Source organism: Talpa europaea (genome assembly GCF_964194135.1).
Source record: "Talpa europaea genome assembly, chromosome: 4".
Classification (NCBI taxonomy): domain Eukaryota; kingdom Metazoa; phylum Chordata; class Mammalia; order Eulipotyphla; family Talpidae; genus Talpa; species Talpa europaea.
The window spans coordinates 92,324,327-92,350,838 of NC_140070.1; the positions used below are offsets into that span (position 1 = coordinate 92,324,327).

At 40.6% G+C, this 26,512-nt stretch overlaps 1 protein-coding gene across 1 annotated transcript in view; it reads right to left on the reverse strand.

Moving 5' to 3' along the window:
• Positions 1 to 3,075: 3,075 nt before the first annotated feature.
• The window catches only part of MYH15 (myosin heavy chain 15), a gene marked incomplete at both ends in the record, with an annotated part of 143,292 nt that continues 119,855 nt past the window's right edge, over positions 3,076 to 26,512 (reverse strand). Inside the window, 12 exon segments of the mRNA XM_084232648.1 lie at positions 3,076 to 3,120; positions 3,438 to 3,572; positions 4,408 to 4,503; positions 8,830 to 8,847; positions 8,849 to 8,935; positions 13,014 to 13,085; positions 13,089 to 13,121; positions 13,123 to 13,191; positions 15,526 to 15,536; positions 15,539 to 15,669; positions 20,087 to 20,200; positions 25,131 to 25,231. Of these exon segments, the coding sequence (XP_084088774.1) occupies positions 3,076 to 3,120; positions 3,438 to 3,572; positions 4,408 to 4,503; positions 8,830 to 8,847; positions 8,849 to 8,935; positions 13,014 to 13,085; positions 13,089 to 13,121; positions 13,123 to 13,191; positions 15,526 to 15,536; positions 15,539 to 15,669; positions 20,087 to 20,200; positions 25,131 to 25,231 (912 nt within the window).

Here is a 26,512-nt window from a genome sequence, read left to right on the forward strand (position 1 = left end):
TTGGGGATTAAGTCACAGAGGAAGACTGCTGAGAATGATGAAGATTTATCATACTCACCTTTACACAACCATAGCCACTGGGGTAACAACACTCTACTTCCGGTGCTGGGCCTGGAGTCACTGCTGTGGGTCAGCTGTGCTGGTGGTAAGGAAGGAGAGCTGGACATGGAATAAAGATGGACAAACTGTACCTGTCTCTCAAGGTCTTCAAAATCAGTGACACAGGTGACCTATTGGAGAAGCTGGTGCTTGTTGCCATGAAGTCGCCCAGGGTCCCAGACAGGACTCTGCAAAGATGCGGAAACTGACAGCAGCTGGAAGAGTTGTGCATCCAGGGAGCTCCTGTTGATCTCTGCTAGCTCACCCTTTTGCCTGGAATTATATTTGCCAACTATTAGTGCTGGGAGCCATAACTGAGTTTAAGAGCAAAAATAAACAGCTGGGGCCTCCCTGGTGGTGCAAGGGGTTAAGACGCAATCTATAAAGCTATCCACAGCCACTGCAGCATGAGTTCGATCCCCGGCCAGGGAGATACCCACATGGTGTAGCAGACCTCTCCTGACTCACCTGCTGCTCCCCTCAGCGGTGTATTTCAGTCACTCTGAGTGTTCTGTTCCCCACTCTGTCTCTAGTAAATCCTCCTCCCCAACCCCAACACCTCTTCCCTGTACCCCAGCTCTTGTGTGCATAAATAAATCTTAAAAAAAAAAAAGCTGCTTCATTTCTGCCTCCCAATTTTTTTTCCTTGCAAATTATTAGGAGTGTTTTACCTAAAAGTACAAAGTAACTAAGTGTGACTATAGTTATATCACAGTAAAAGTTTTTAAATATTTAAAAATATATCTTAAGAGAAAAGTTTATCAATGCCTGCCCTCTGTAGCTAAAAATACTGACTCATAGGTGGATGTGGATGAGTCGAGCAAAGTTCAGTAATTCTAATTAAAGTCTTTTACCAACATGCCCTGGTCTCCATGACTATAACTGGTTAAAGTATAACTTCTATGAGTATTACATTTGGAGGCAATAGGAACATGAGAATAAGTATTAACTTGCTTTTTTAACTTTAGAATTTAAAAGATTCTCAATCTTTCATGTAAAATGTTTACTTGTATTTGAGAATCAAAAAATCATCCTTCTTGGATGCAACAATATTCCCTTTATTGCATTTTTCGAATCACCTTGTATAAATTGTTTTCACACCACATAAATATGTCTTTCTGTTTCAACTTTATTTTTTGACCTGGTGTACTTGTACTTCTCCAGCATTGTCCTTCACAGGCAAGGACTGCTTAGTTCACATGAACCTGAAAGAATTATTGGTGTGTTCTGTGAGACTCCTGTGATTTTCATCAGTGATTTTTAGCACCCAGAGCCAAGCCCAGTCCTTTCCAGCGGTAAGCAGGCCTTAGCCAACTCTTCATTAGCTTCAGAGAGAAGCAGGGATTTGAGGCAATTATGTACATTATGGAAAGCAGACATCAGACATCCGTAGGTAATTCACCCCAAGGGCATGCTTGGTCATTCTAAATTATCTGCCCACCTTGTCTGTCTTTGCCAGTGAAGGCAGTACCCTTTTTACAAGACTCCATGAAGGGACAGACTATAGTTCCATCACCAATTCGCTTCACAGACCTGACATAATTTTATCAGAAAATCCTTTCCTTTGGTTTATGACAGTTGAGAGAGATTTTCAGACTTTCCTTCTGTGAATGGAAACAATTAGTCATTGCATTGCCAAGGACAGTTTTCTAATTCATCTCTGGCCTCTTGGAGGCAATTTCTGCTTCACGCATTTTATTCTTTGTTGGAAATAACTGTGACAAAGTCGAATGCATTACATCTGTTTTGGAGACCCTTTGACTTTCGGCAGCTGAGTGCAGTTGCAGCACATATGAGACTTGTCCTAAACAAATCCATTGTATGGAGTTGCTGGGCAGACTCAGCACAGAAGACCCCAAATCCAATGCCAAAACCTTTCTCAAATTGAGGCCAGAGTTCAAACCACTTAACTTCTCCATATATGCTTTATAGCCAAGACATCAATAAGAAAATCTCTGGAGTCTGCCATTGACTCATACTTTTCATATTTAGATCTAAATATATTCAATATTATCAACCTTTAATTTCTCCTATAAAAGAGATCCTTTGACCTTGCTTAAAGTAGTAAATTTTATAGGCATCTACAGTAAGAAAGAGGATCAGACGTACCACATTTAACAAGTGAAATGATGGTGACTGTCTGTGTTAGACACAGTGCTAAGTGTCTGACAGTCTTTACACAAAGAGGAAAGCCAATATCGTTGTCTAATATCCTTTAACTCACTTCTCCTTATGTCATACTGCATTTGAAAACTATGTCTTCCTGGGAAAATCTCAATGAGAAGCTAAGTTATACTGATGCTATGGTCTGAATATTTTTATCCCCCACTGTTGAAATCCCAACATTCTAACCCTAATACTGTCGTGTTGTTATTAGGAAATGAGGACTTTGGGGGTGATTAATTGTGAGGTAGAGTCCTCATGAATGGCTTAGTACCTTCATTAAAAAAAAAAAAAAAAGTCCAGAGAGCTACCTGCTCTTTTTCCAACATGTGAAGTTACAGTGCAAAGACAGGAGACTATCAAGAAGTATTCCTTATCAGATACTGAATCGGCCAGTGCCATGTTCCTGGACTTCACAGCCTCTAAAAGTGTGGGAAATAAATATTCATTGTGTATAAGTAACCTAACCTCTGGTATTCTGTTACCAGAGCCCAAACCAGTGTTTTTTTCTGACACTCTACCAGTTTGCCAGTAAAATTAGGGGAAAGGTCTCTATCATTGGATCAGAACAGCCAATTCATGGGCCACAAATGTAGAGAGTTCCTTTCACTGTGTTTTAGGGCAGAAAACTAGAAAGCAGGACTCTTGCATTTGTTTTACTACCTGCCTCTTTTAAACCTGTCCCCCTGATCTTCATATTGATATGCTACAAAAGTCACACGCTTACATACCCCAGAAAGTTTACTTGTAATTTCAAGCAGATCCATCTCTGCTTTTAAAATCATATTTGCTCTCTGGACTCCACACTGTTCTCTACAAATTCATCTGTTTGCTGGAATCGAGAGCCTGCAAATTAACCTAGAATTAAGTGTTTGAAAATTACAAATACAATGTACATCCTGCTCAAATGCTCTGCACTTAATACTACCTGGACAAATAGAATTTAGAATTCTAAATAGAATATTTAGAATTAATATTACCTGGACATATAGAATATACTACCTGGACAAATAGAATATTGAATTCAACATTCAAATATTTAATAAGAAACTTTTAATTGTTACTGTGTTTTAGCTTTAAAGAGAAAAACAAATTTCTGGTTAAACTGGTCATGTGATGACGTGATCTCTAAACACATGCATTAAGAATTAGAACAAGTTGAATATTTGACATACCTTTTCCCCAAACTCTTCTGCTTTAATCTTGAATTTATTGACTTGAGATTCTGTTATCTCTGCCCTTTCCTTAGCTTCATGCAACTCATGTTTCTGCTTCTTATACCTGGAAAGATATTGATTGGCTTGTGCTTCCTATAAAAATAAAAAATGAAAAAAAAAATCCCTGTGCCTACATAGTCATATTTTTTTCTGCTATGACATAAAAAAGTTGAAAAGATGTGTGAAAGGAATCTAAACTTCTGGGTATTGAATAGAATATCATTCTGGTATGATATATAGAGATGCAGGCACAAGATCCATTTCTATAACTGTTGTTCCCTGGAAATTTTAACCCTGGTCGGCACTTTCTATCAACTGTATGTAGTCCAGCTTTTACAGACTTGGTATACGGTAGAATAGCAAAAGTTGTCTGTTTTGTAATCAGTTCAATATCCTATTCTACATCTGCATAGAGGGGGCTTGTCTTTACATTTTACAGGTTAATAGGTAATTATTAGGTATAAGTCAATATATGTGGCACTTCTTCCATTCCATGTAGTTATAAGTACTAACACAGAGTTGGCAAATGCATTTCAAGGATAGCTGTTTGGTCCATTGTCACATCTAAGCTCATTAGGAAAAAGTACTGTGAATGGTATTTATATTCCCCAAGATTTTAGAGTGGGGAAGGTTACCCAACCAAAAATTTTCCAACCCCACTGCCTATATGTTGTTCATTTCTTATAGTGCACATATTTGCGTGGAACCACAAGATTGAGGAAGAGAGCTCTAGCACCCTCAAAGGAGGGAAATGTAGCATAAGTTTTTACCATGGGTGATAATTCTAACTTGAGAATTAACTGAATGACCAGACAATGAACAGACTTTAAACTGAGCTGGTCCTCTCCAACAAGCTGCTCACCTAGCTTGGGGCTACATATCTCTATTAATAAAAAAAGGGGGGCAGAGATACAGCCCAGGTACTCACTGCTGTCTCAACTTGCTGTTTGTAACTTTGAACTTTTAGTTGAAGCTCATCCATCAGAGTCTGCATCCTACTCAAAGTTTTCTTGTCTTCCTCTGCCTGAAATACAAATATATACATGTGAAGTATTTAGCAGTCTGCAATGGGAGTAGCCTCATGAAGAAATAAGGATTAGGAAGCTTTATTAAATACCATATTAAAGTTATGATTTTAAAAGTATTTTTAACCCTACTAATTCTAAGGTCTGAAAAATTAATAAACATAGCTCTGAGCAATAACAGTCATTTCTCCTGATCCATCCAGAAATTCACCCATCTTTGCTGAAGTGGAAATTCAAGCCACTAATTTTGATTTGCTAAGTTTGTAGAGTTGATGGGTTAGTTATAAAATTAGTATTAAAGTGACAAAAGCAGTAAAAACAACTACAATTATAATAATTTGTTAGTGGATACACAAGGTAAAAAGGAAATTGTGACATTAATAAACAGTGTTGAGAGGGAGGAGTCAAAATGTAGACAATTTCAATGTGTTTGAACTTAAGTTGTTGTTAACTTAGATTGTTATGTCTTATACAAGTCTTATGACAACTACAAAGTAAAACCTATACAACACAAAAGAGAAAGGAATAGAAACAGAAAAGCATCAAAAGTGGAATGTATGAGAAGAAAGGAACAGAACAGAGTAGAAAACAATGAACAAAATAGTGATAAGTTCATACCTATCAGTAATTACTTTAAATGTAAATAGACTAAATACTCCAATCAAAAGATAACAGAGTGACAGAATGGATTAAATAACAAGACCTAATTTTATATTACCTATAAGAGAATCACTTCAGGCAAGGACACACAAATACACACTAAAAGTTAAAGGAGAGAGAGAGAGATTCCATGCAAATGGAAAAAAAAGAAACCAAAAATAGTTTTATCAAATAAAATATTTTAAGACAAAACTTGTAATGAGACAAAGCCATCATATAGTGATAAAAAGGTCAATCCAATAAGAGGATATAACATTTGTAAATATTCCTGCACAAACATAGGAGCACCTAAATATAGAGTCATGTGTCGCTTAACAGGGCTACACGAAAATGCATTGGTAGGTACACATTCTTCTCAAGTATAAACAGAACATTCCCTAGCATAGATCACTTGTTTAGCCACAAAATAAATAAAAATTTAAAAGACTGAAATCGTATCAAAGATCTTTTCTGGCAATTATAGCTTGGAACTAAAAAGTAACTGCAGGAAAAATTGGAAAATTCACAAATATATGAAGATTACATAACTTGCTACTGAAAACAAATGGGTCAAAGAAGAAAACAAAGGAGAAATTCTTTTAATCTTCAGACAAAAAATGGAAATTCAATATAACCAAAACTTATAGAATGCAGCAAAAGTAGTTCTAAGAGGAAGGTTCATAGTGATAAATGTCTACATTAAGAAATAAGAAAAATTACAGATTAACAACCTAAGTTTTATACCTGAAGATACTAGAAAAATAAGCACAAAACCAGCAGAAAGTGAGAAACAAACTTTAGAATGGAAATAAATGAAAATGGCACTAGAAAGACAATAGAAAATATCAGTGAAATGAAGACCTGGGTTTTTCAAAAAGACTTAAAAAATAGAACTTTAGCCAGAATCATCAAGAAAAAAGAAAATTCAAACATCAAATCGGAAATGAAAGAGAAGCAACAACAGATATAGGCAAAACCCATTGGTACTACGCTTTACAAATATTGCTCCTTTTACAAACTGAAGGTTTGTGGCAGCCCTGTGTTGAATAAGTCAATAAGCACCATTTTTCCAAAAGCATCTGCTCCCTCTGTGTCCCTATGTCATGCTAAATTAAGATATACAATTTTTAAAAACAATTCCATTGCACACTTAATAGACTGTGTATAGTGTAAACATGACTTTTATATGCACTAGGAAACCTAAATATGTATGTGACTTGCTTTATTGTGATATTTACTTCAATGTAATATCTCCAATTTATGCCTGTGTTATATTTGTAATTATATTTGTAAGAAATAATGTCTATACAGATTTCTGATTATAGGAAGCAGCTGAGGGTAAAATGGAGTAAGGTGGCTGAAGAATGACGAGCAGAGAAACTGTCTTTAACGTCTATAAAAATTGAAATTGTAATTATAACAATTACAAGTTATGGCCTCACTCCAGTTCTTATGTACTGCTATATTACATGTTTTTCTAGGCACTGGAGAGAGAAAATAGGATGAGTTTCCAAGTGCTAGAGGGACATACGGGGTAAGATGTATGCCCAGCAAGGACTGGCCACAGACCTATTGTAGATGGTTCACAGTTGATTCCTCCTCCAGTGCAGTAGGATATTCCTAGAGGATTTCTCCTAGCAAAGGAAACTACATGTCCCTTTCAAAATGGCGTTTTCTATTGGCATCTATAATGTACTATCACAACATGCCCTGACTCATAGTCCCGATGTTTTTTTTTTTTATCATTTTATTTTTAAAATTTTTTTAAAATATATTTCTTACATCATTTTCATTTTTGCACAATGTATGCATTTTCATCTTGGTTATATTCCCCATACAATTGCACCCCCCCCCTTATTTTGACCCCAATCCCTCCTCTCCACCCCTCCTGTAGTGTGTTTATAGTTGCTTGTTGCTTGTGATTTTTTTCTTTATTATAGTTATTCTTTGTTCTGGCACTTATTTAGGTTTTCTAAACTCCTGCTATGGGTGAGACCTTGATGGTTATTTATATGTTGACCAGTGGACAGACTTAACTCAAAACCTACCTTGAATATATTAAAACCAGGTATTAATATGGAGGACTGCGGAGGTCTCCTCAATGTCTCTTTAAACTTACAGGGTATAGCCGAATATCTTGCATATAATAGGTGTCGTCTGATGGCAGAAAATCACTGCATAATTGAATAGATATACTCTAAACATTGTGCAGATACTTGGAAGAAATTAAGAAATACACCTCTCTGCTTGTGCATGGGAAACATTAAGATAATTGCCATAAAGAAACAAAAACAAAGCACAATAGAACAAGAAAGTATCCTTTGGGATAATGAAAACCAAAAAAGGAGAGCTTTGGTGTTTTGTTCTCTAATGAGGTTGTTTACAGAAGAAAACAGTAAGAATAATCCACAGGAATATAAAAGGAAGAAAAATCCCTGGCATTATTAACAAGCAGTCTTTCCCTCCCTCAATATGGGCGGCCTTCCATCTCATCAAAAGAAGAGTAGAATAGCACAAGTCTTTCATGTTGCCAAGGTGTTTTCTTTCTCAGCCACACGTACTGAGGGCTTACTCGTAATGGTTTTGATGTAACTAGCATGGTCTAAACAACTGTCAGGCTAACTTGTCTTAGAAAAGAACCACTTATCCAGTAAAGAAGAGCTATGCAAGTAGCTCATTTCATCTTAATTAGCCCGAGATGAGGCCTCTGAAGTAGTCTGCTTTCTCATCAACACTATCCGTCCAGTAGCAAGGAAGGGAGACTTCGGCATTTCTAGCAACCACCAAGCCTGAGGGACCAGAATCAGGATGGGGATCTAGCACAGCACTGTCAAAGTTACAGTAAACACGATGCCTTTTCACTGGAATCAGCTGTATTGTGCAGCAGGAGAGGATAGAAAAGTGACCTTTGGCATCTGTGTTCAACAACTGAAATATGCATACCTCCTCTGTGCCAGAAAGTTGCTAGGCCTGAAAGCGGCAAGTAATACAACACCTTTGCCATCAAGGAGTCTGAGATCTACTCCATTTGAAGAAAAGAAAATGAAGGTTAGAAGATGAAAGGTTAGAAATGAAGGAATACCTCATTACTTTAGAAATGCACTAATTACTTCTAGGAAGTCTGCTCCCCTCTTTTATATGATTTGTTGAGTCAACACTTTCAAGTGAGAAAGCTTTGGGCCTCTCTCGAGCATTTGCTATTTCCTCCTGATGCCAGGACCGGAGCCTTAGAGGGTGGTCCAGAGGTTCTGTGCAACTGGAAAATAGGAGTGGAAATATCTCCTGCTCCAATTTAGTCAGGTAACCTGCTTGCTGGCTGAGTAGCCACCAGAGCCTCTGCTAGTCACTTCATTTACACATTGTTCTCACTCAGCCTCTCACAGGAAGGCATCTTTCTGAAAGTGCTGCAGACATTATGTGTGAAAAAAATAAGGGCAGTATAAATAGCTTTTCACTTCTAATTGCAACTTGCTGCCACATTTTGCTTCCTGAGAGCTCTGAAAAGGGAGCAACCCAAACCACTAATAGCGCAGGAGCCCTGGCAGGGTGAGTCAGTGTCTATGCTGAGGAGAGCAGAGACAGAGAGAGAAGCGCAGCAGACCTGGAAGGCCATTTCAGGCTTGAAGGAGCACATTTCTCCAGGATAGCACCCAGCTAGATATCCAGGGAGTGGTTTCTGGGATTACCTGGTAGGTCAGATCCTTTGATGCATGGCTCCAGTCTGCGGGCTCCCCTCTGGGCTTCTGCATTACATTGGATTTTGCCCTCCAGTTCACCTTCCATTCCACGAACCTGCAACCAAACCCTCACCTCAGACCACAGGTCTGCAAGCAAGCCAGACTGACATTTATTTGCCTACTGGCATGATCATTTGAAGTAGAGTAAGATCACTAATGGAAGCTGTGTTGGGGTACAATTTAGTAAGGTTAAAAACTAAGCCCTCACTCCTTGCCCAGCAAGCAGCTCTGGGAGGCATGAATCGATAAGGGAATTGATAAGCTTCCCTTGGGGACAAGCCATATGGTCAACGACCAGAAAAACCATTCCAGCTCCAAGAATGCAGAAAGAGGAGCCAGGACTTGATTCTGAGTCAAAGGCCAGTGCCTGAGACCAGACATCCTAGTAGATAACTGGGGCAAACTGGCACCCTCGAGTTAGAAAGCCCATGAAAACAGACTATAAAAGAGAGCCTCAAATCCTTGGTGTGCAGGCCTCTGCAGTCTCACCTGCTTGCTTCTCTTAGCCATGAATCTCAATAAATCCACCTTTTCTGTTCTCTACTCTGTTCTGGTAAATTCTTTCACCCGTGTGCCTGCGGCTCCATCCCAATATTTCTCCCTCTTACAAAATGTGTTTGCTCTCTTTTGGGCAGTATTTAAACTGGGTAAACAGGAAAACTACCTCATCAAAAGTGAGATGTTGGTTCAACTATGAGTTTATAAAAGGACTGTTTAGATTCCGAAGGATGTGCAAGGCTAATCCATACAGGGAGATAAGCTTCCCCTTTTACATTACCTATGAAGATAGTACAGAGAGAATAAGCTATACATAGCACACGCTAAGGACTCAGCCAATATACCTCTCAATCTTCAGCTTCTTTCTCCATGTTCTGCTCTGATTTTTCTAAAGCAACCAGACCCTGACACTATGTCACACATGTGTCACACATAGCCCGATAGCCTGCTCTGTGGGAGAGTAATCTATACACACTAGCAATCTGCCTGTCACCTTACGAGTCTTACTGAGTTATACAAACATAGCATTCATTCAACCAAAATTTGATGACTTTTACACATGAGACCCCAGGACTAGGGATACAATAATGAAAAAAACAGACAAAAATCTCTCCCCTGAATAAGCATACATATTACTTACATTAACGAGTGGATCACACGCAAAAAAACATAGTAAAATATAGAATATGTTAGATGGTGATAAATGATATGGAGAGAAGTAAAGGAGGGGTGGGGAACTGATGGGGAAAGGGTGTTGACCGCTCCTTCTCAGCCCCACACACCTATGACTCTCTCCTGCCTTCTTAACACGTGTCTCCTTCTCAAAGAGGACTTCCTTTCTTTTAAAAAGAAAGCTTAAAAAAAAAAAAAAAACCCTCAAAAAAAAAAAAAAAAAGGTACAAGAAAAGTTCAGTTCCCTGACACGTGAATATGCCTGGACTATCTGACCCCATCTCTTACTACCTTACCTCCCCGTCTCTCCACTCTGGCCTTATGGGCCTCCATAAGTGGGAGTGGGAGAGTCTGTGGGAGCACAATTCCTTGTGGATGAAGCCCATTAAAAGCCCATTAAAAGCCCCTGGTGGCGCAGTGGTTGAGCGCTGGACTGCGAAGCTGCCTGCAGCCTCTGCAGAGCTGGTTCGATCCCCGGCCACCAGTGAGGGTCCCACATGGCGACCTCTCCCGCCACCCGCTGCTCCCCTCAGCAGTGTACTTGGGTCCTTCTGCCTGCTCTGCTCCCCGCTCTGGCTCTGGTGAATTCTCTCACCCTCCCGCACTTCTGACTGTACCCAGTGCTTGTATAAATAAATAAATAAATCTTTTTAAAAAAAGTCTTCTGGACTTATCATTTAGGAATGTAACACATTGCTGAAATCTGAGATTGACAGAAGACTCTCTCTACATTTTTAAATACTTGTTTCATTCATTCACTCATTGCTTTTTTTTTGGACTGATAACAAAGGGAAAAGTTACTTTTTTAAAGCAGTCCTACACAGTATATAAACTTATCTGTAAATATTTATTTATGTAATTCTAATAGAAAATGGTATGATGATTATGCTTTTCAAGAAGATTAATCATAATTTATTAGTATCATCTGATGTTCAGGAGCCCATTGCTGCTGGGTCATAATTGGTTTTAGGCCATAATAGTGGACAAATTGGAAATAAAATTCTGCAATCTTAACTTTGAGCTGTAAATAGCAGTATCATCTATTTTTTAGGGGGGAAAGCCATGTTATAAGGTTTTTTTTTTTTTTTTAAATATTTTCTGTCTATATGTTCTCCTATACTAAAAATCTTGGTTCCTCATATATGTTGGTGCATAAATAAATATATTAGTCTTATTTCTAGTAGCAATAAGATACTATCATGTTAAAACGGCAAAGGTAGTTTGTTTTATTTGCTAGTGATTTTGTTCTATCGTCCTTAGACGCATTCCATAAAGAATGTTTAGGAAAAACTCGATGTTTAAAAGTCAGTGGGAATAACTATTCTTTGTTTCATGCCCTCACAAACTGATAAGTAGCTAGCTTCGTTTCCATTTTATTAAAATTTTAGAGACAGGGCCTTCCCGGTGGCGCAGTGGTTGAGCGCTCGGTTGTGAAGCTGCCCGCAGCCTCTGCAGCACCGGTTCGATCTCCGCCTGCCGGGCGAGGATCCCACATGGCGCGCAGACCTCTCCTGCCACCCGCTGCTCCCCTCAGCAGTGTACTTCGGTCCTTCTGCCTGCTCTGCTCCCCGCTCTGGCTCTGGTGAATTCTCTCACCCTCCCGCGCCTCTGACTGTACCCAGTGCTTGTATAAATAAATAAATCTTTAAAAAAAAATTTTTTTTAGAGACAGCTTTGTTCTATTTTTTTAATTAAAAAATAAATATTTTTAGGGCCTCCCTGGTCATGCAGGAGGTTGAGCGCAGCGCTGTGAAGCTGTCTGCAGACTCTGCAGCGCTGGTTTGATCCTGGCCTGCCGGCGAGGCTCCCACATGGTGAAGCAGACCTCTCCTGTCTCGCCCACTGCTCCCCTCAGCAGTGTATTTCGTCGGTCTGCCTGTTCTGCTCCCCGCTCTGTCTCAGGTGAATCCTCTCACCCTCCCACGCTTCTGGCCTATACCCTGGGTCTTATATAAATAAATCTTTAAAAAAATTTATTTTTAAATTATAAAGTATGTGTCTTATGATTTTGTAATCAAAACAATTAAGGTAGCTTTAGAAGGTCTAATTTTCATCTATGTGCTCTCCTGCAATGGGTTGCTACTTTTATTAGTTTGTTTTATCCTGTCACCTGTTCTTTTTGAAAATTTAAGCAAATGTGTACATCTTGCTCCCTTTTCCTGCACAAAAGGTTGTGTACTCTCCACATAACTTGCCCCTTTTATCATTGTTAAACTGCTAGGTGTGATTACTAGAATATGTTATAGAATTCTTCCCTTATTCCTTTTTAATCAACTTGACTATATGGATGAGCCATAAAAGTACATAGGCCATAATCTTTTTTTGAAGGTCCTTCTACCCATCAAATCCAAGTCAAATATTCTTTCCATCTTTACCACATTTGTCACATGACCTGTACGTTGTCACTGAAATCGATTCAATTGATTCAATAATTAAAAAAAAAATTCTATTTTCAAGATAGATCTTCCTGTTGTTAAGCTCCCTGAAGGAAAGTACTACATCATTTCTGTCAGCTCTCACTATGTCTTTAGTAAGTCCTTGACTTAATTGTGTTCTGCCTTCTTTCTCTGGCTGTTAAGAAATAATCATTGCCCACAGAGGAAATAACAGGAGTAAAGGCCCAGAAGCAAGACTGAGGATATGCTTGGAAATAGTGGCTAACTCTAGCCATGGAGAGGCTAGAGCTGATACAGGTGCGTGGGAGAAGACATACTGAGAACTCCCTATCACCTGGCAGCAGAGTGAAGGCAGATTTCAACTAGTCCAGGATAAGACCTATTCGATGACCCGATGTAAGCAAGAGTGAACAAGTATATTGAGATGTACTCAATATACTCGATTTTCAAGGATCAGAAAATGCTAAAATGAAATTGAGGTGTGGGATATCAGAAATATCTTTCAAGGCAAAAAGGGCTTGAATTGAGGATTGTCAAGACCACATGACAACCCAGCCAGACTCCTACCCTGGATTGCAGTTTTTGGGTTTGCTTTCTGCTCCCCATCAGGGCCGTCTGTTCAGCTTCGCCCAATCTTTTTCATAAGTCTTTAATTGTCTGCTCCATATTCTTTCTCCATATTCTTTCTCTCTGAATGAGCACTGGTGTCTTGCTCCTTCTTTAGTTCTTCTGAGATGCTTGCTGCCTAGAAAAAAGGGACTGAGATAATCCAACAGCCAATTGATCTTAACATTTCTACCCAGAATCTAGTTTCTCATCTGACTAGCTGTCATTCCTTGCCTCTGTATATTTAATCTCTTCCCTATGTTCTCCCTTGTCTCTGAGACCTTCAAGATGATTAATGATAAGGCAATCAGAATAGCAGCTACTGAAAGACTGGTGTGAGGGTTGGAGGAAACAGACCAAAGATGAAGTACCATATAAACATTATTACACAGCACTTCTATTGAGAGATGACCAAGTGGAGCAACAACTTTTAATTGAATAAAGCACCAGGACATATCCTGTAACATCATTCACCAGGAAAGTATGGTGCAGTGCCCATGAAAATCTTTTTCACATCTCACTTCTATAATTCTGTGATTCACAACTGCAAACAAGTATAGGCTCCAGCAATTTGGCAGCAACAGATGCTCTCGTTGCCAATAAATCTGGCATGAAGAAGGTTAATTCTTGCTTGCGAGACCTGCTCTTGACTTTGGCTATGTGTGCTTGTCATCTCGATGCAATTATTAAGAACTGTTTCATGAATCTCTCAGTGCATTTAATGTAAGAACATTGCCCTCCCAGCCAAAACTTCTCTGTCTGTCAGGTTACCAACCATCTGTATAATTTAAGTGTGAGACGTCTGTGCAGATGGTGAGGGCAAAGAATGAATTACAGAGGAAACTCTGGGTTCTGCCATGTGGGTTGAAATGCAGAGCTAAACTATTGGAGAATGCAACGGTGGGGGAAGAGGTAGTGAATTTTTTTTTCAACACTGTCAAGAGAATCTTATAAAGACAAAGTTAAGCCTACAGAGTCTTCATAATGTGTGACTGCATAAATTTACCAAGCAGGAAAGGTAGCTCTTTTTATTCCTTTCTATCTATGTGGATTTTTATAAATGTTAAGCACATTATTCTTCCATTGGCCATACGACATTTTTAAGCTTTTACACACCTCTTTTCCATGAGAGAGCAGAGTGTATGCCGTCATACAAGATGGCTTCGAGGTAGGCATGTTTCTCCATTCTCAGAGAGGGTTGGATCATATACTGACCTGGTAGCTGTGGTTTGCTACAAAGGTTTTGTTTAGCTTCCCAAGAGCCAAATGACTTGTGCAAATATAGACACAAACCCTTCCCCTCTTCTGACTTTTAAAATAATTAAAGTAAAACCTAATTGACTATCTTGTCTCCCTAATTCCCATACCTTTTTAAGCAAGAGGACTAGTTTCTATTCACATAGCAAGGTCAGGGGTGCTGTGGATGGTGGTACATTTGATGAACTACACAAAATCTCTTGACGGGAACTGGTGAGTGAAGGCTGAAGCAGAGCTCAAGCTCTCTCCAGTGCACCTTGGGACCTGCAGGGTGGGGCCTCTACATACAACTCCCCTGATGCCACCCCCTCCCATACGTTTTTTGCTAAGTGTTAGCATCTGCTTGTCATGCCCTTTGAGAGAAGACCTGCATCTTCCCACAGGAAGTTCCAGTCCAAGCTGGCAGCCAACTCTGGGTTTCTATCATTTAGGAATATTCCATCAACAATATTAAACTTGAGGGCCTCCCCAGTGGTGCAGCGGTTGAGTGCTGGGTTGCAAAGCTGCCCACAGCCTCTGCAGCGCCGGTTCGATCCCCACCCGCCGGGCGAAGGTCCCACATGGCGCACAGACCTCTCCTGCCACACCTGCTGCTCCCCTCAGCAGTGTACTTCGTCAGTCTGCCTGCTCTGCTCTCCCTTCTGGCTCTGGTGAATTCTCTCACCCTCCTGCACTTCTGACTGTACCCAGTGCTTGTATAAATAATAAATCTTAAAAAAAAAATTAAACTTGAAATAAAGAAGATACACCAGCCCTGAAGCTCTTCTTAACCAACCTGACTCTGCTACTGAAGCAATAGCATAGGTTGTAAAAAAATAAGTGAATAAGCATTCTTTCCAGAACACCACCATAAAGCCATTATAGACCCTAGGTAAATAGCTTATGTATAAGGAAAACACAGAAGAATTGTTTCTAGACAATAAATATATTGATTCACAAGTGGGAAATGGCATAACTTTTTAAAAAAATCACTCACTTCCATAAGATTTTGCTTATAGCTATTCAACTGCTCTTTATCATTGCCTTGATAGGTTGGAGGGGTGGGGCTAATTGGCCTAATTTTTCAAAATGGGAACAGAGAGAGGGGTCAGCCAACCTCCTCCTGACTATATAGAGAATCAGTGGAATTCTTTTTGGCTGCAGATCAGTCTCTACCCCTTGGCAACTGCACCAGACACGTTGGATGACAGGAGTAGCAGGCAGTCAATGAGCTCACCTCAGTGGCTCCTTCTTGGCCTTCTCTTCTGCATGTTGACACCTTCGCCCTGCCTCTTCAGCTTCTTTCTGCATCCTGGCGATAGCAATCTCCAGTTTCTTCTGCTGCCTGATGAGACTTTGTTCTAAAGAAAAGCAGCACTGTCTGTAGGCAAACCGAGACCAACAACACAGCTGGTCTTGCAAGTATGGGTCAGGACATGCTGTGGAGTGGGCTCAGGCCAGGAGCAGGTTTCATTCTAGGCAACCATACTGAGCTAAACAGCCCTTCCACCCCCCAGGCTGCCATGTTAGAAAGCCTCCCCCTTTGACATTAAAGGTGCACTCGCATGGAAGGATTTTACCCATTTCAGGCTCAGTCTTTAAGACAGCACAGCCTGAATCAGAAAGGAGAAAGGATCCAGATAACCTGCAAGCCTCGAGCATGTGCACAATGAGTTTTCAACTTGTTGGGAACACGAGGGGTTTGTTTGCCTTATTTTCCTTGAAGCAAGTGTCCCAGGGCAGAGGTCAGGACCAACTGCAGACATCTGGGGGGCAGGCTTGGGGAATGGAAGTCAGTCTAAAGCATACAGCTTGAGGAAATAAAACCCCAATCCTCCTCTCTTGCTGCCTCCCTCCCTTTCTGACTTTGCTGCAAGGGGGTGGGAAACGTAGCTGGCATGGGCCTCATTCCCCAGCCCTTAGGGACCACCAATATCCCAGAGGATTCTTTGTGCTATGTGGCTGGTGCTGACCTAATTCTTTCTCCCTGGGTAGTGACACCAGAGGCTGCAGATCCTTTAGCTGCTATTTAGCCCCAATTTGAAACACAGTTTTTCTGAGGGTGTGAAACCTAGGCATAGAGAAGGTACATAAAAGGCAAGGGCTTTCTATTATTTATTTTTTCTCATTGTCCTTTCATTTTCCTTTACCTCTCTCAAAGCCATGACTGAGCTCTGGAAATAGGAAGATATCCCAGCCTCACATGTTGTCCCCTTGAAGGCTTGAAGCATTTTTATCAAGGCTGCCATGCCCCGTCTTTATGAAGAGCCCTCTGCACCCCCAGGTTTGAGGGGTGGGATGGATAAGTTTATGTCCCAGCATTTCTTGGATGCTCACTACCTATAGCTCTTTAAAACTTTTTCTTTGTAAAGAAAGGTTCAGGCACAAATGCTGATGTGTCTATACATAGAACCATTTATAAAATCTACTGGGGAGATAATGATGGAAACTGTTTCAAGTTGAGTGACTTCTCTGTTTTTGAGGGGGTGTAGGGGGAGGTAGGTGTTAGCAGGTAATGTGCTGGAGGGAAATCTGGATTGTCACAGCTCAGGTCTGAAGAGGACTCATGTCATTAGCCATGGAGGAGTTTGGTCTCATGTTTGTTTCTAGTTTAGAGGTCTGGGAACACAAGGGGAGCTAAGAAATTTCCATAAAAGGCTCATTAATTATTCAAAAGGTTGAATGTATTCCAGTAATTGCAAGGTGCTTGCGTGTTCAGGTGGGGAGAGGTCTGTGAGCCACTTCATGTTACCTCGATGAGCTGATTCATCGGGCCGTCCCTGCAGCAGCCTCACCTGAGACCTTGTTGGATTCCTTGTTTGATCCCACTGCAGAGATTCTCATTTGATAGGTCTGGTGTGAGATCTGAGAATTTGAATTTTTGTATTAGTGAATTTTTGTATTAGTGATTCTTATATACCCAAAGTTTCAGAAACTCTCTCCTAGAAACTGGGTCTCTACTGTCTAGTTATTTTTGTTAAGCCATCTCGCCCTCTCCTGCTCACTGTGGCTGTCGTCCTCAGCTCTCTCTAGGCCAGTGGCTTCTCATCAGTTCAGGCCCCATTAGTGCCTTGTCTGTTATAGTAGACATGGTAAATGATTTGTTACCAATAGCTATCAAGTACTACAGATAGTGGATGATTTACTTTTTATAAATTCAAAGTTCTACTTTATAAGAATGCCACTCATTATCTTTAGATATGCTTCTGGAGAGAGAAAGAAAAGGTTGAAGTAATTAGCCTGCTGGCCATAATACCCTGGCCTGCAGCCCATTTGATCTGTACCACAGCATACCCACACAGGATTGCAACTAGGCCCAGACTGACCGTGCTGCCTCCAGATGGAACAGCTCTGGTTTACATTTCTTTTTATTCAGTATTTCTCAGTGGGGACACAACTGGCATTCTAGGAGAGGCAATTCTTTCTGATGTGGAATTACCCTGCACTTCACAGGAGTATTAGTGTCTCTGGAGCTTGTCCACTGAGTGCTGGTCACTAGAACAATCACAATGATTCCACAAAGGTCACTAAATATTCCTGAGCTACACCCCTAACTGTTTTCACCTGCCCTTCACAACCATCACCAGAGAAACCTTCCTAAAATTCAAATCTGGCAATTTCACTCTTAGCTACCCCAGAATCTTCAATGGACCCCCATTAACCGCAAGATAGATTTCAAACGTCATCAGTCTTAGACTCAAGGTCCCTGGATCTCCCTGCCTTAGCATCATTTCTCCTGACCTCTGCTACCTGTGCTTGACTGAATGTATCCATTTCCCTTAACACCCCAACATCCTCTTTCTCCCAAACCTCTGACCTTGACTTTTCTCTCCACCTGGCTGACTTCTTACGTGTCCTTCGCAACTTGAATGGAGCGCAGTGTACATCCATTCAAGTGGAGGACTGATTTCTGCGGTGTGCACCTGGCTTATCATCATCTTCATAGCAGTGCACTACAGGGTGTTTACTTGGGTCTTCCCTTTTTCAGGATAATGGAAACACTTTGTGCCTATACCATGTAGACCCATCCAGGTTATGGTGGGTCCCCTATAAATATTTGTTGCATGACCTGTTTACTATATACACTTGTCCTAGTCACTGTGATTTCTCATGATTCTTTGTGAATGGCAAAAGATCTAAGAATTCTTGCTTCATGTCACTTACATAACCTTCTATGAGAAACCAAAGTCTGACAGCTCATCCTATCTGTCAGCAGCCACTCATAATTGTTAGAAATCTCTTGGCTCTGAAGCAGAAGCACTTTTTTTTTTTTAAATCCTGTGTGCTCAGGGAGCACACGACTTCCAAAACAGTAGAAGCAGTCAAGTGGCTGTGGAACACTAGGGAATGATATTCTCGCTCTCCCCATTTTCCTGAAGGCTCTTTCTTCTGGCAGTAAACTTATGTTACAGGTAAAATTGTATCCTTCTCCCTAATATGTGGAAGCCTTAGCCCCTAATAATACCTCAGACTATGACCTGATTTGGAAATAGAGCCTTTGCAGAGAGGTAATCAAGTTAAAATGAGTTCATTAAGGTGAGTCCTACTTCAATAGAACTGAGATCCTCATAACACAGAAATGTGGACAGAAACAGATAACCTGTAGAGAAGAAAGATGATGTCAACACAATCAGGGAGAAAGGTGGAGGACCGGAGAGATGCACGTAGAAGCTAAGGAACAGCAAAGACTAACAACTGCCATCAGAAGCTAGGAAAAGAAAAGGAAAGATTTCCCTACAAGCTTCAGGGGGAAGCATGGTCCCATCAGCCCTGGATTTCAGACAGCTAGCTTCCCAAACACTGAGAGAATAAATTTTTTGTTTTCATCCTCCCAATTTGTGATATTTTGTTACAGCAGCCCTCAGGGCTAACACATATGGGAATGGATGACAAGAGTAACCACCACTCTAGACTAAAGGCTCTCCCCCAAGCGTCACATGCCACCCCAAGGCCTAACATGGCAAGTGTATAGGCCAAGGCTGATGCAGCTGTGGGTACCTCTGCCTTCAGTCAGCTAACAAGCTAATGGGGAGTTACTGGGTCCCAATTGGGTGTGGGGAATATCCATTCATTCTGTGGCTTCTAGGAGGTTCTGGCAGCCCACACCCTCGCTCTGTTTGCCCTTGCAGAGACCTCAGTTCCTCTAGTTCAGAATGAAGCAGAGGGTTGCACTGCCCAGCCAGAGCCCCCGCTCCTCCAGCTCACTGATCAGGTATGCGCTGTTCTCTAGCTGCCCCTGGAGGTCCTGTGAGAGAAACTCGGGCTGGGAGCTCACTCCTTTCTGGACTCAGTGGAATGCACATCTGTGCACGCACACTTGGAACAGGGTGTGTATTTTTCCCCACAGCGATTTGTTTTTAAATTTCCAGCCCCTACAGATCAATATTTTTGTAAAATGCTATAGAAATAAATTACCAAATACATTTTTAAAAGGCTCAACGTTTGAGTCCAAATATATTAACATTAGATTTGACAGACAAAATGATTCCGTTGACTAGTTACACATTTTTATAAAGATGTCAATTTCTGTACTGTTCTCTGTGCCAGCCATAAGAAAGAATTTGTATTGGGGGGGTCCTGAAAGACTAGAGGTTTATGGTCCTCAAATCTCCACCAACATTAATTTAAATATATTCCCATTCTCTTGAAAGATTAGACCCGCTGTCTTCACCTCTATTGCTCAATGCCATCTGTGGATAAGTTTGCTTCCATAAACATATGCATCCCTCCCCTAATGCCATGTTACAATTTAAAAATACCTTGATTTGAATCTGAAGATGGTCCGGGCATGTGCTTACCTGATGCCTGCTGGAGCACAGGTAAGCTGGAGTTCCATGTCACTAAGCTTCCCTTCCATGGTCTTCTCAGCCGGTGGCCTAGATTCTGCTCCCAGCTTCTGAATCCAGATTAGACTGTAGGGAGTCAGTAGCACATTGCTGGTTCCTCCTCAGTGTAGAATAACATTCAGGAGGGAAATTATGCACCCAAATTAAGAAAGGTAACCTGCTGTGTACACAACAGTTAGGAAACAGAAAAGAAAAAAAAAAAAAAACTTTAAAAAAAAATGCTGGGTAATTAACAAAGTGAATTTGAAGGTCTTTTATTTTAAAACCATAGAGATTGAAAGACAAAGAAAATGAGCAAATGTCCATCATAATAGAGTAGGGTTCCCAAGTCAAGGAAAGCACCAGAATCTTGACATTTCCTTTGGGGCAGCCTTAGCCTGGTCTATGATCTCCTCTCAGACAAAGGCAAACACAGCTTAGGATCATTTGACTGCCCATAGGCAGAACTGCTTCCAAGCCTCAGCCACACAACTTTCAGCTTCTGTGACCCTGCACAGTCTCAATATGTCCCTCCCGCCTCAACAAATTCATACATTGATGCCCTAAATGCAGTCACCACAGAAACATGACTGTAATTAGAGATTGGATCTTTAAAGAGGTAAAGGCAAAATGAGACTGTGAGGCTGGATCTTAATCCATCTGACAAGTGTCCTTATAAAAAGAGGAAATTTGGACAAAGAAACACAAGGCCTGACGTGTACACACAGAGGAAAGGCCATGTGAGGAGCAAGAGGAGGCCATCTCCAAGCCACGGGGAGACGCCTCAGCAGTATCCATACTGCTGACACTTTGGCCTTTGACTTCTGACCTTCAGAGCTGTGAGAAAATTAATTTGTGTTATTTAAACCACCCAATCTATACATTTTGTTCAGGCAGCGCATAAACTACTACAGGGTCACTCAGTATCACTTAAAGTTCTGAGACTCTTCCCTGTCTTACACTGGGAAACTCATTTTCGCCACAGCTGACTTCTTACACAGACACACAGCAGCATCCCTAGACTGCTGTCAAAATCCTCTGCTCAGAGATACATTCTACTTAAGCAAATAAACTGAACATTGCAAACCACTTTTTTCACAGTTGTTTATGAAACTTCACAAGTGCCTACCGACAAGTGGAAAGAGCTGTGGTTTAAGAGATTTGGATCTGATACAGGTCTAGAGAATGGCTGCTATACCATCGACACATTTCATGCAGAATCAAGAAATTTTAAACTCCCCCGAGTACTTTTTTTTTTTTTAAGAAAAATAAAGCACTCAGGACCAGGGTGATACGGTAAGAGGTTCCTTTCCTCCTCACCCCACAAAATATGAAATATATTTTAAGAAACCAAATGTAAAACTATATATATAGCAGAATAAAAACATAAAACTGTTAAAAACCAATGATTTTAAATGGACAACAGGTTTTTTTTTTGCACTTCTGCTCATATGTATCAGAAATGTAAGATTCTCTTAATTCTAACACAATTCAATTTTTAAATCACTAGCAAAGTCTATTTCTAAATAAATACTCTGTGTTTGAGATCCCATTTCTTGAAGACATACTAAAATATTTTATTTAGAAATGAGAAGAGATGTAAACATTCTTCTGGCAGAGACCCAGACAATAAAAAAATTGGGTGGTGTTTATAAATTGATGGCACATGCAAAGTTTGACATTACTGAGATCAGAGACGTGGACCATATGGCAGGAAATGATAGAATGTTACTAGACACCTGAGGATCCAGGACCAAGGTGGGCAAACCATAGGCTGTGGGTCAATTCTGGTCATGCCCAGCTGATTTCCTATTGCCCAGGTATGCTTTCAAGCTACAACTATAGAGCTAAATAGAGGTAGGGACCCTACAACCCACAAAGTCAAAAATATTTACAATTGGTGATGCTCAGGATGTACAGCCCCAAAATACGGAACACTAGCATATTAAATATCTTAAGCTCAAGGAGTGAGAAAAACAGCAGAGGCAGGGAGGTTGCTCTATCCTGCCCCCTCACCCCTTGCCTTTCTTTCCTGAAAGCAAGGGATAAATCTCCCGTGTGAAAGGTATCCTCTTTGTAGCACCAGGAGGAAGGAATACATCCTCATCACCAGAGACATGGAATTTAGGGTCGTAAAGGCTGTATAAACCGACCCTGACAATTCTTCACCCTTTACTACCTCTAGGCCAAACTTGACAATTCTTCACAAATTTATTGCTTCTTGCCTAAAGGTATAAAAGCTCCCTGTTCTGGTCAGTTGTTTGGGTCTTTATTCTCTTTTGAAAGCTCCCGTGTACATGTAAAAATCCAACAAAATGTGTATGCTTTTTCCTATCAACTTATTGTGTTATTTTTATTCTTAGATATGGCCAGACAACCAAAGAGAACAGAGGAGAATTTTTTCTTCCCTATACTACCTGACCCTGTACAGAAAAAGTTCGCCTTGTCCTTCTATAGGTCATCACATCAATGCAAACAAATGCATTTTGCAGAGTAAGGAAGTTCAATGCCCCACTCCCAAACCCCCCCCCCCACCACCCCAGCACCTCACTGTGTGTGCCTTTGAAGAGCAGAAAGCAGGCTGGGTGCACCCTGGTTTTGAGCAGTGAGAACACCCTGAGTGGAGAAAAGATACAGTCAATGGTCCCCTATAGATTCAGGATGCACCTGACAACCTGTTTTCAACCCGTTTTGGGGCCTTGAAATAGGATTTTGGCTTAAGAACAACTATAACCTCCACCAGTGGGCCTCCAAGCTGACTGCTGATGGCCTCCCTCCAGTTGTCAGGTACAGCGGATCAACGCCAGCCACCAAATCTCCTCCCCTGCTCCCATCAGCCACTGCACTGTCACCTCCTACCACTAACTGTGCTAATTACAACATTTGTAGAAAATTTTTAGAAATAGCCCCGTATTCCATAAAAGTTAGGACTCTGGATAGAACCTATAGGCATGGTGACTGAACAACATATCCATTGAGCAGGGAAACATAATACACACACCAGCCCCTCATACTTTTTACTATCAATTTCCAGGCCCGGCTCACACAGGATCACTCCTGAGTGCACCCAAGGGAAGAGTGAGTGTGGCAGCAAAGAAGGAGTTGAATGAATTTAACCAGTTTGCAGCACTATGGAGGTTTTGCCCTTGCCTCTCATTCTCCCTTTTGCTCCCATGGCCCCCTCAGCTTCTTGGTTCCTGTGTTTCTTCAGGTTCTTCAGAGTGTCCCAAGGCTTATATGGACTAGGACCTTGAACCACATCTTGTCCTGAGATAATCTTCCCCTTCAATTCTATAATGTACACGCTTAGCCTGCATCGCTGGGAGTCTTCTGATTGGCCCCTGTGTCCCCCTGGCATTCTCTTCAGTCCCTTTCAGACCCCTTTCTCTCCCAGCCCAATGTCAGATCGAACCATCAGATTAAACCAAAGTATCCTGAACCGGCTGCACTTGCACCGAGCACTCTCATGAAGGAGTCTGGGATGGTGATGTGAGATTTTGTAAGATATGCTCATCTTTCCTTTTTGGCTGTACTTATTATAGTTATTATGAATCATTAACTAAAACTCATGAATAGCTACCTCCCTCCCTCCAGCCCGCCCCTTCTTTTTTCAGCCCCTTCACAGCTCATGCCTAGTCTGGAGTTCTTTCTTCTCCCAGCCCGAGCTGTTTGGATCTCCGGCTTCCTTTCCACTAAGATTATTATAATTGGTGAACTTCTTACGACATTCAGATGTACCTGACGAGGAGCAGACTCTCTGAGGATTCATTTTTCCTTGGCTAGGTTTATTAATAGGCACAGGTTTGACGTACCTGAAATGAGATTTTTTTTAACTGCACAAGGAGACGTTCATTTTTGTTCCTCATGGAAGGAAGTAGGGCAAATATCAAGGCCCAATGTTTTTGCCTTTCATCGAAAAAAAAAAAAAATCTTTTAGACACTCATTCAGAGCCTCTCAAGTAGACCGCAATTAATCACCATAGTCAGTTCAACAGAGGAAAGTGCTGGATCGTGAGAGTAAAGAGAACTCAAAGCACACAGAGGGCCAAATTTGGTCTGACATCCTCATTAAAAAAATGACCCCCATGGGAGCCTTGTCTAAAAATGGGCTATAGGAAAGAGGCCAGTTCAATGGAACACGTGAACAGGATTTTTTTTAATTCTTTAATGTGAATAACAAGTCACCAACTGAACCTCAGACTCAAATAATTTTCCTTGTTGACATATGGCAATGACTTGAGGGAACAGATCAGATAGATAATATAATCATAGTTAAGTCTACATGTTTATAATTGTGCCTTTGATCCGTAGAGTGTGAAGTGCTTTGCCAACATCAGCTCACTGATCTTCCTCACCACCTTCTGTGACATGTATGGGGCTGCTTTTATCCCCTCGCTTCACTGAGAAGCTAAGAAGTGGGATGTCTAAAGTCATCAGCTTGTTATGAAGCTAAGAAAAGATCCTGCAACCCATGAGTCCTGTCTAATTCAGTTTCCTGACTATTAAGACTCAGCGGCTTCAAGAGGGTTTCAAATAAGCAGCTTAGCTCCTGGCTTCTGCCCCTCTCCAAACAAATGGCTGCAGGGCAGGGGGTATGTGAAAATTTCACTCTGATCTGACATTAATTTTAAAGCACAGCATCATTTTTTTTTAGTTCCTTTCCTCTACTCCTCAACATTATCAGTCTGCTTCTTGAACGTGTAAGAAAGACTTGTCACACGGAGACCCAGACAATATACATAGTCCTTGTATATGTAATTATGCTTTTCTGGAGTGCTATCTTGAGGTTTTTTTATGAGAGTAAAAGTTGCTTGAGTATAAGAAAACCATAAAAACTGATAGCAATTGTGTAGAGGTATGGCTTTATGTTCATAGTAGTGAACTTACCAGAAAGGGTAGCATGGGCTTGCTGTTCTACAGTTAGACTGGCATAGTGTCTTTGGTAAAATGTTCCAGCAAAAGTCATAAGAACAGTCAAACACAGCAAGTTCTACTCAGTCAAGGATTCTGCAAAATCTATTCATCTTTCTCTGAAAGCTTTCTTTCAAGTTCCTCTTTAGCTTCCAAGAATTCAATCAGGAAATGAAGAATCTTGCTCTCATTACGTTCCAGTGCCCCCTGAAATATAGAAATATAAAACACTAAATTAAGTTCACTTTTGAACAAAAAGCGTTTTTTTTTTTTCTCAAAGCATGTGTCACTAATATAGCTCTCTCTAGAGTTGCTGGGAGATATGAGTTCAAATCAGGTCCCAAAAGATTGGAACAGAATGAGAGACAAGAGATGACTTTTGTTTGTCATGTCACTTATAGCTTTGACATTCTTAGAGCTTTCAGCGGTAATTCAGGAATTAGAATTCTAAAGCATTTTTAAAAATAGGTTTCAATCTTGTCTGTGACTATATTTAAACTTTTTAATTTATTACTTTTGACTTTAATGTATTCCATCTTTGGGATGAATCAAAAAATGTATCAAAACTAAAACAAGGAAGGTGATAACTCCTACTTTGGAATCTTTTATCCTGGACATCACAGAAGGATGGGGTTGAGGGGAAAGGTAAATGCATTCAAAGAACAAGAAAAGGATAGTGCCTAAATATTGACATATGAAGAGCAATAAAGGTTTTTAGGTTGTACTTGACACATAAAATTCAGTGTGAGCAATTATCACCATAATTATTACTACTACTTCAAATGATTGCTTTGACAGGTAACAAGAGCTCCTGCCCCTATGAGTATTTAAACAGAGGCAAGGCAATTACTGCCATGGATGTTATAAAGGTAACTCAATTTTCAAAGTATAAGTTTGATTAAAGCTTTAAAAGCTGTTCTAAAGATAAAATTTATATAGAAGCAGCAACAAACACAACACTCAGAGGAGACTGAGGAGGGTGTTTATAAAGGGCACAAGGGGTGATGACAATATATTGGTGAATTAACAACTTGCAGACGGTTCTGAAGCAGGAGTAATTTCTATAACCTCTTCTGAGGAGTGCTGAGCACATACCACCAACAGGAAAAAGTAAAGCTCAGTAGCAATTTCAAAGTAAAAATAAGAAAGGTGCTGGAAATTTTAATATGGGTTAAGGCCTCCCTGATGTTCTCAACACTACCTTCAATATCAAAGAAATAAACCAAAATTAAATGCTGAGGTGGCAATATCCTTCCAGGGAATGGTACACTTCCTTCAGGGGGAAACAGTCACCCCTGACCTCTAGAAAGCACAGAGAAAGTGAATCTTTGGAGCAGGAGACCTGGGATAATTTGAGGTTTGTGACTTCAAAAATAATATGATAAAGTTTCTCATAAAAGTTCACCCCAAAAAATAAATAACCCAATTTTACAAATACATGTCCAAGTTGATGAAGTATTTATGGACGTGGCTGAAGACAAATCTTGA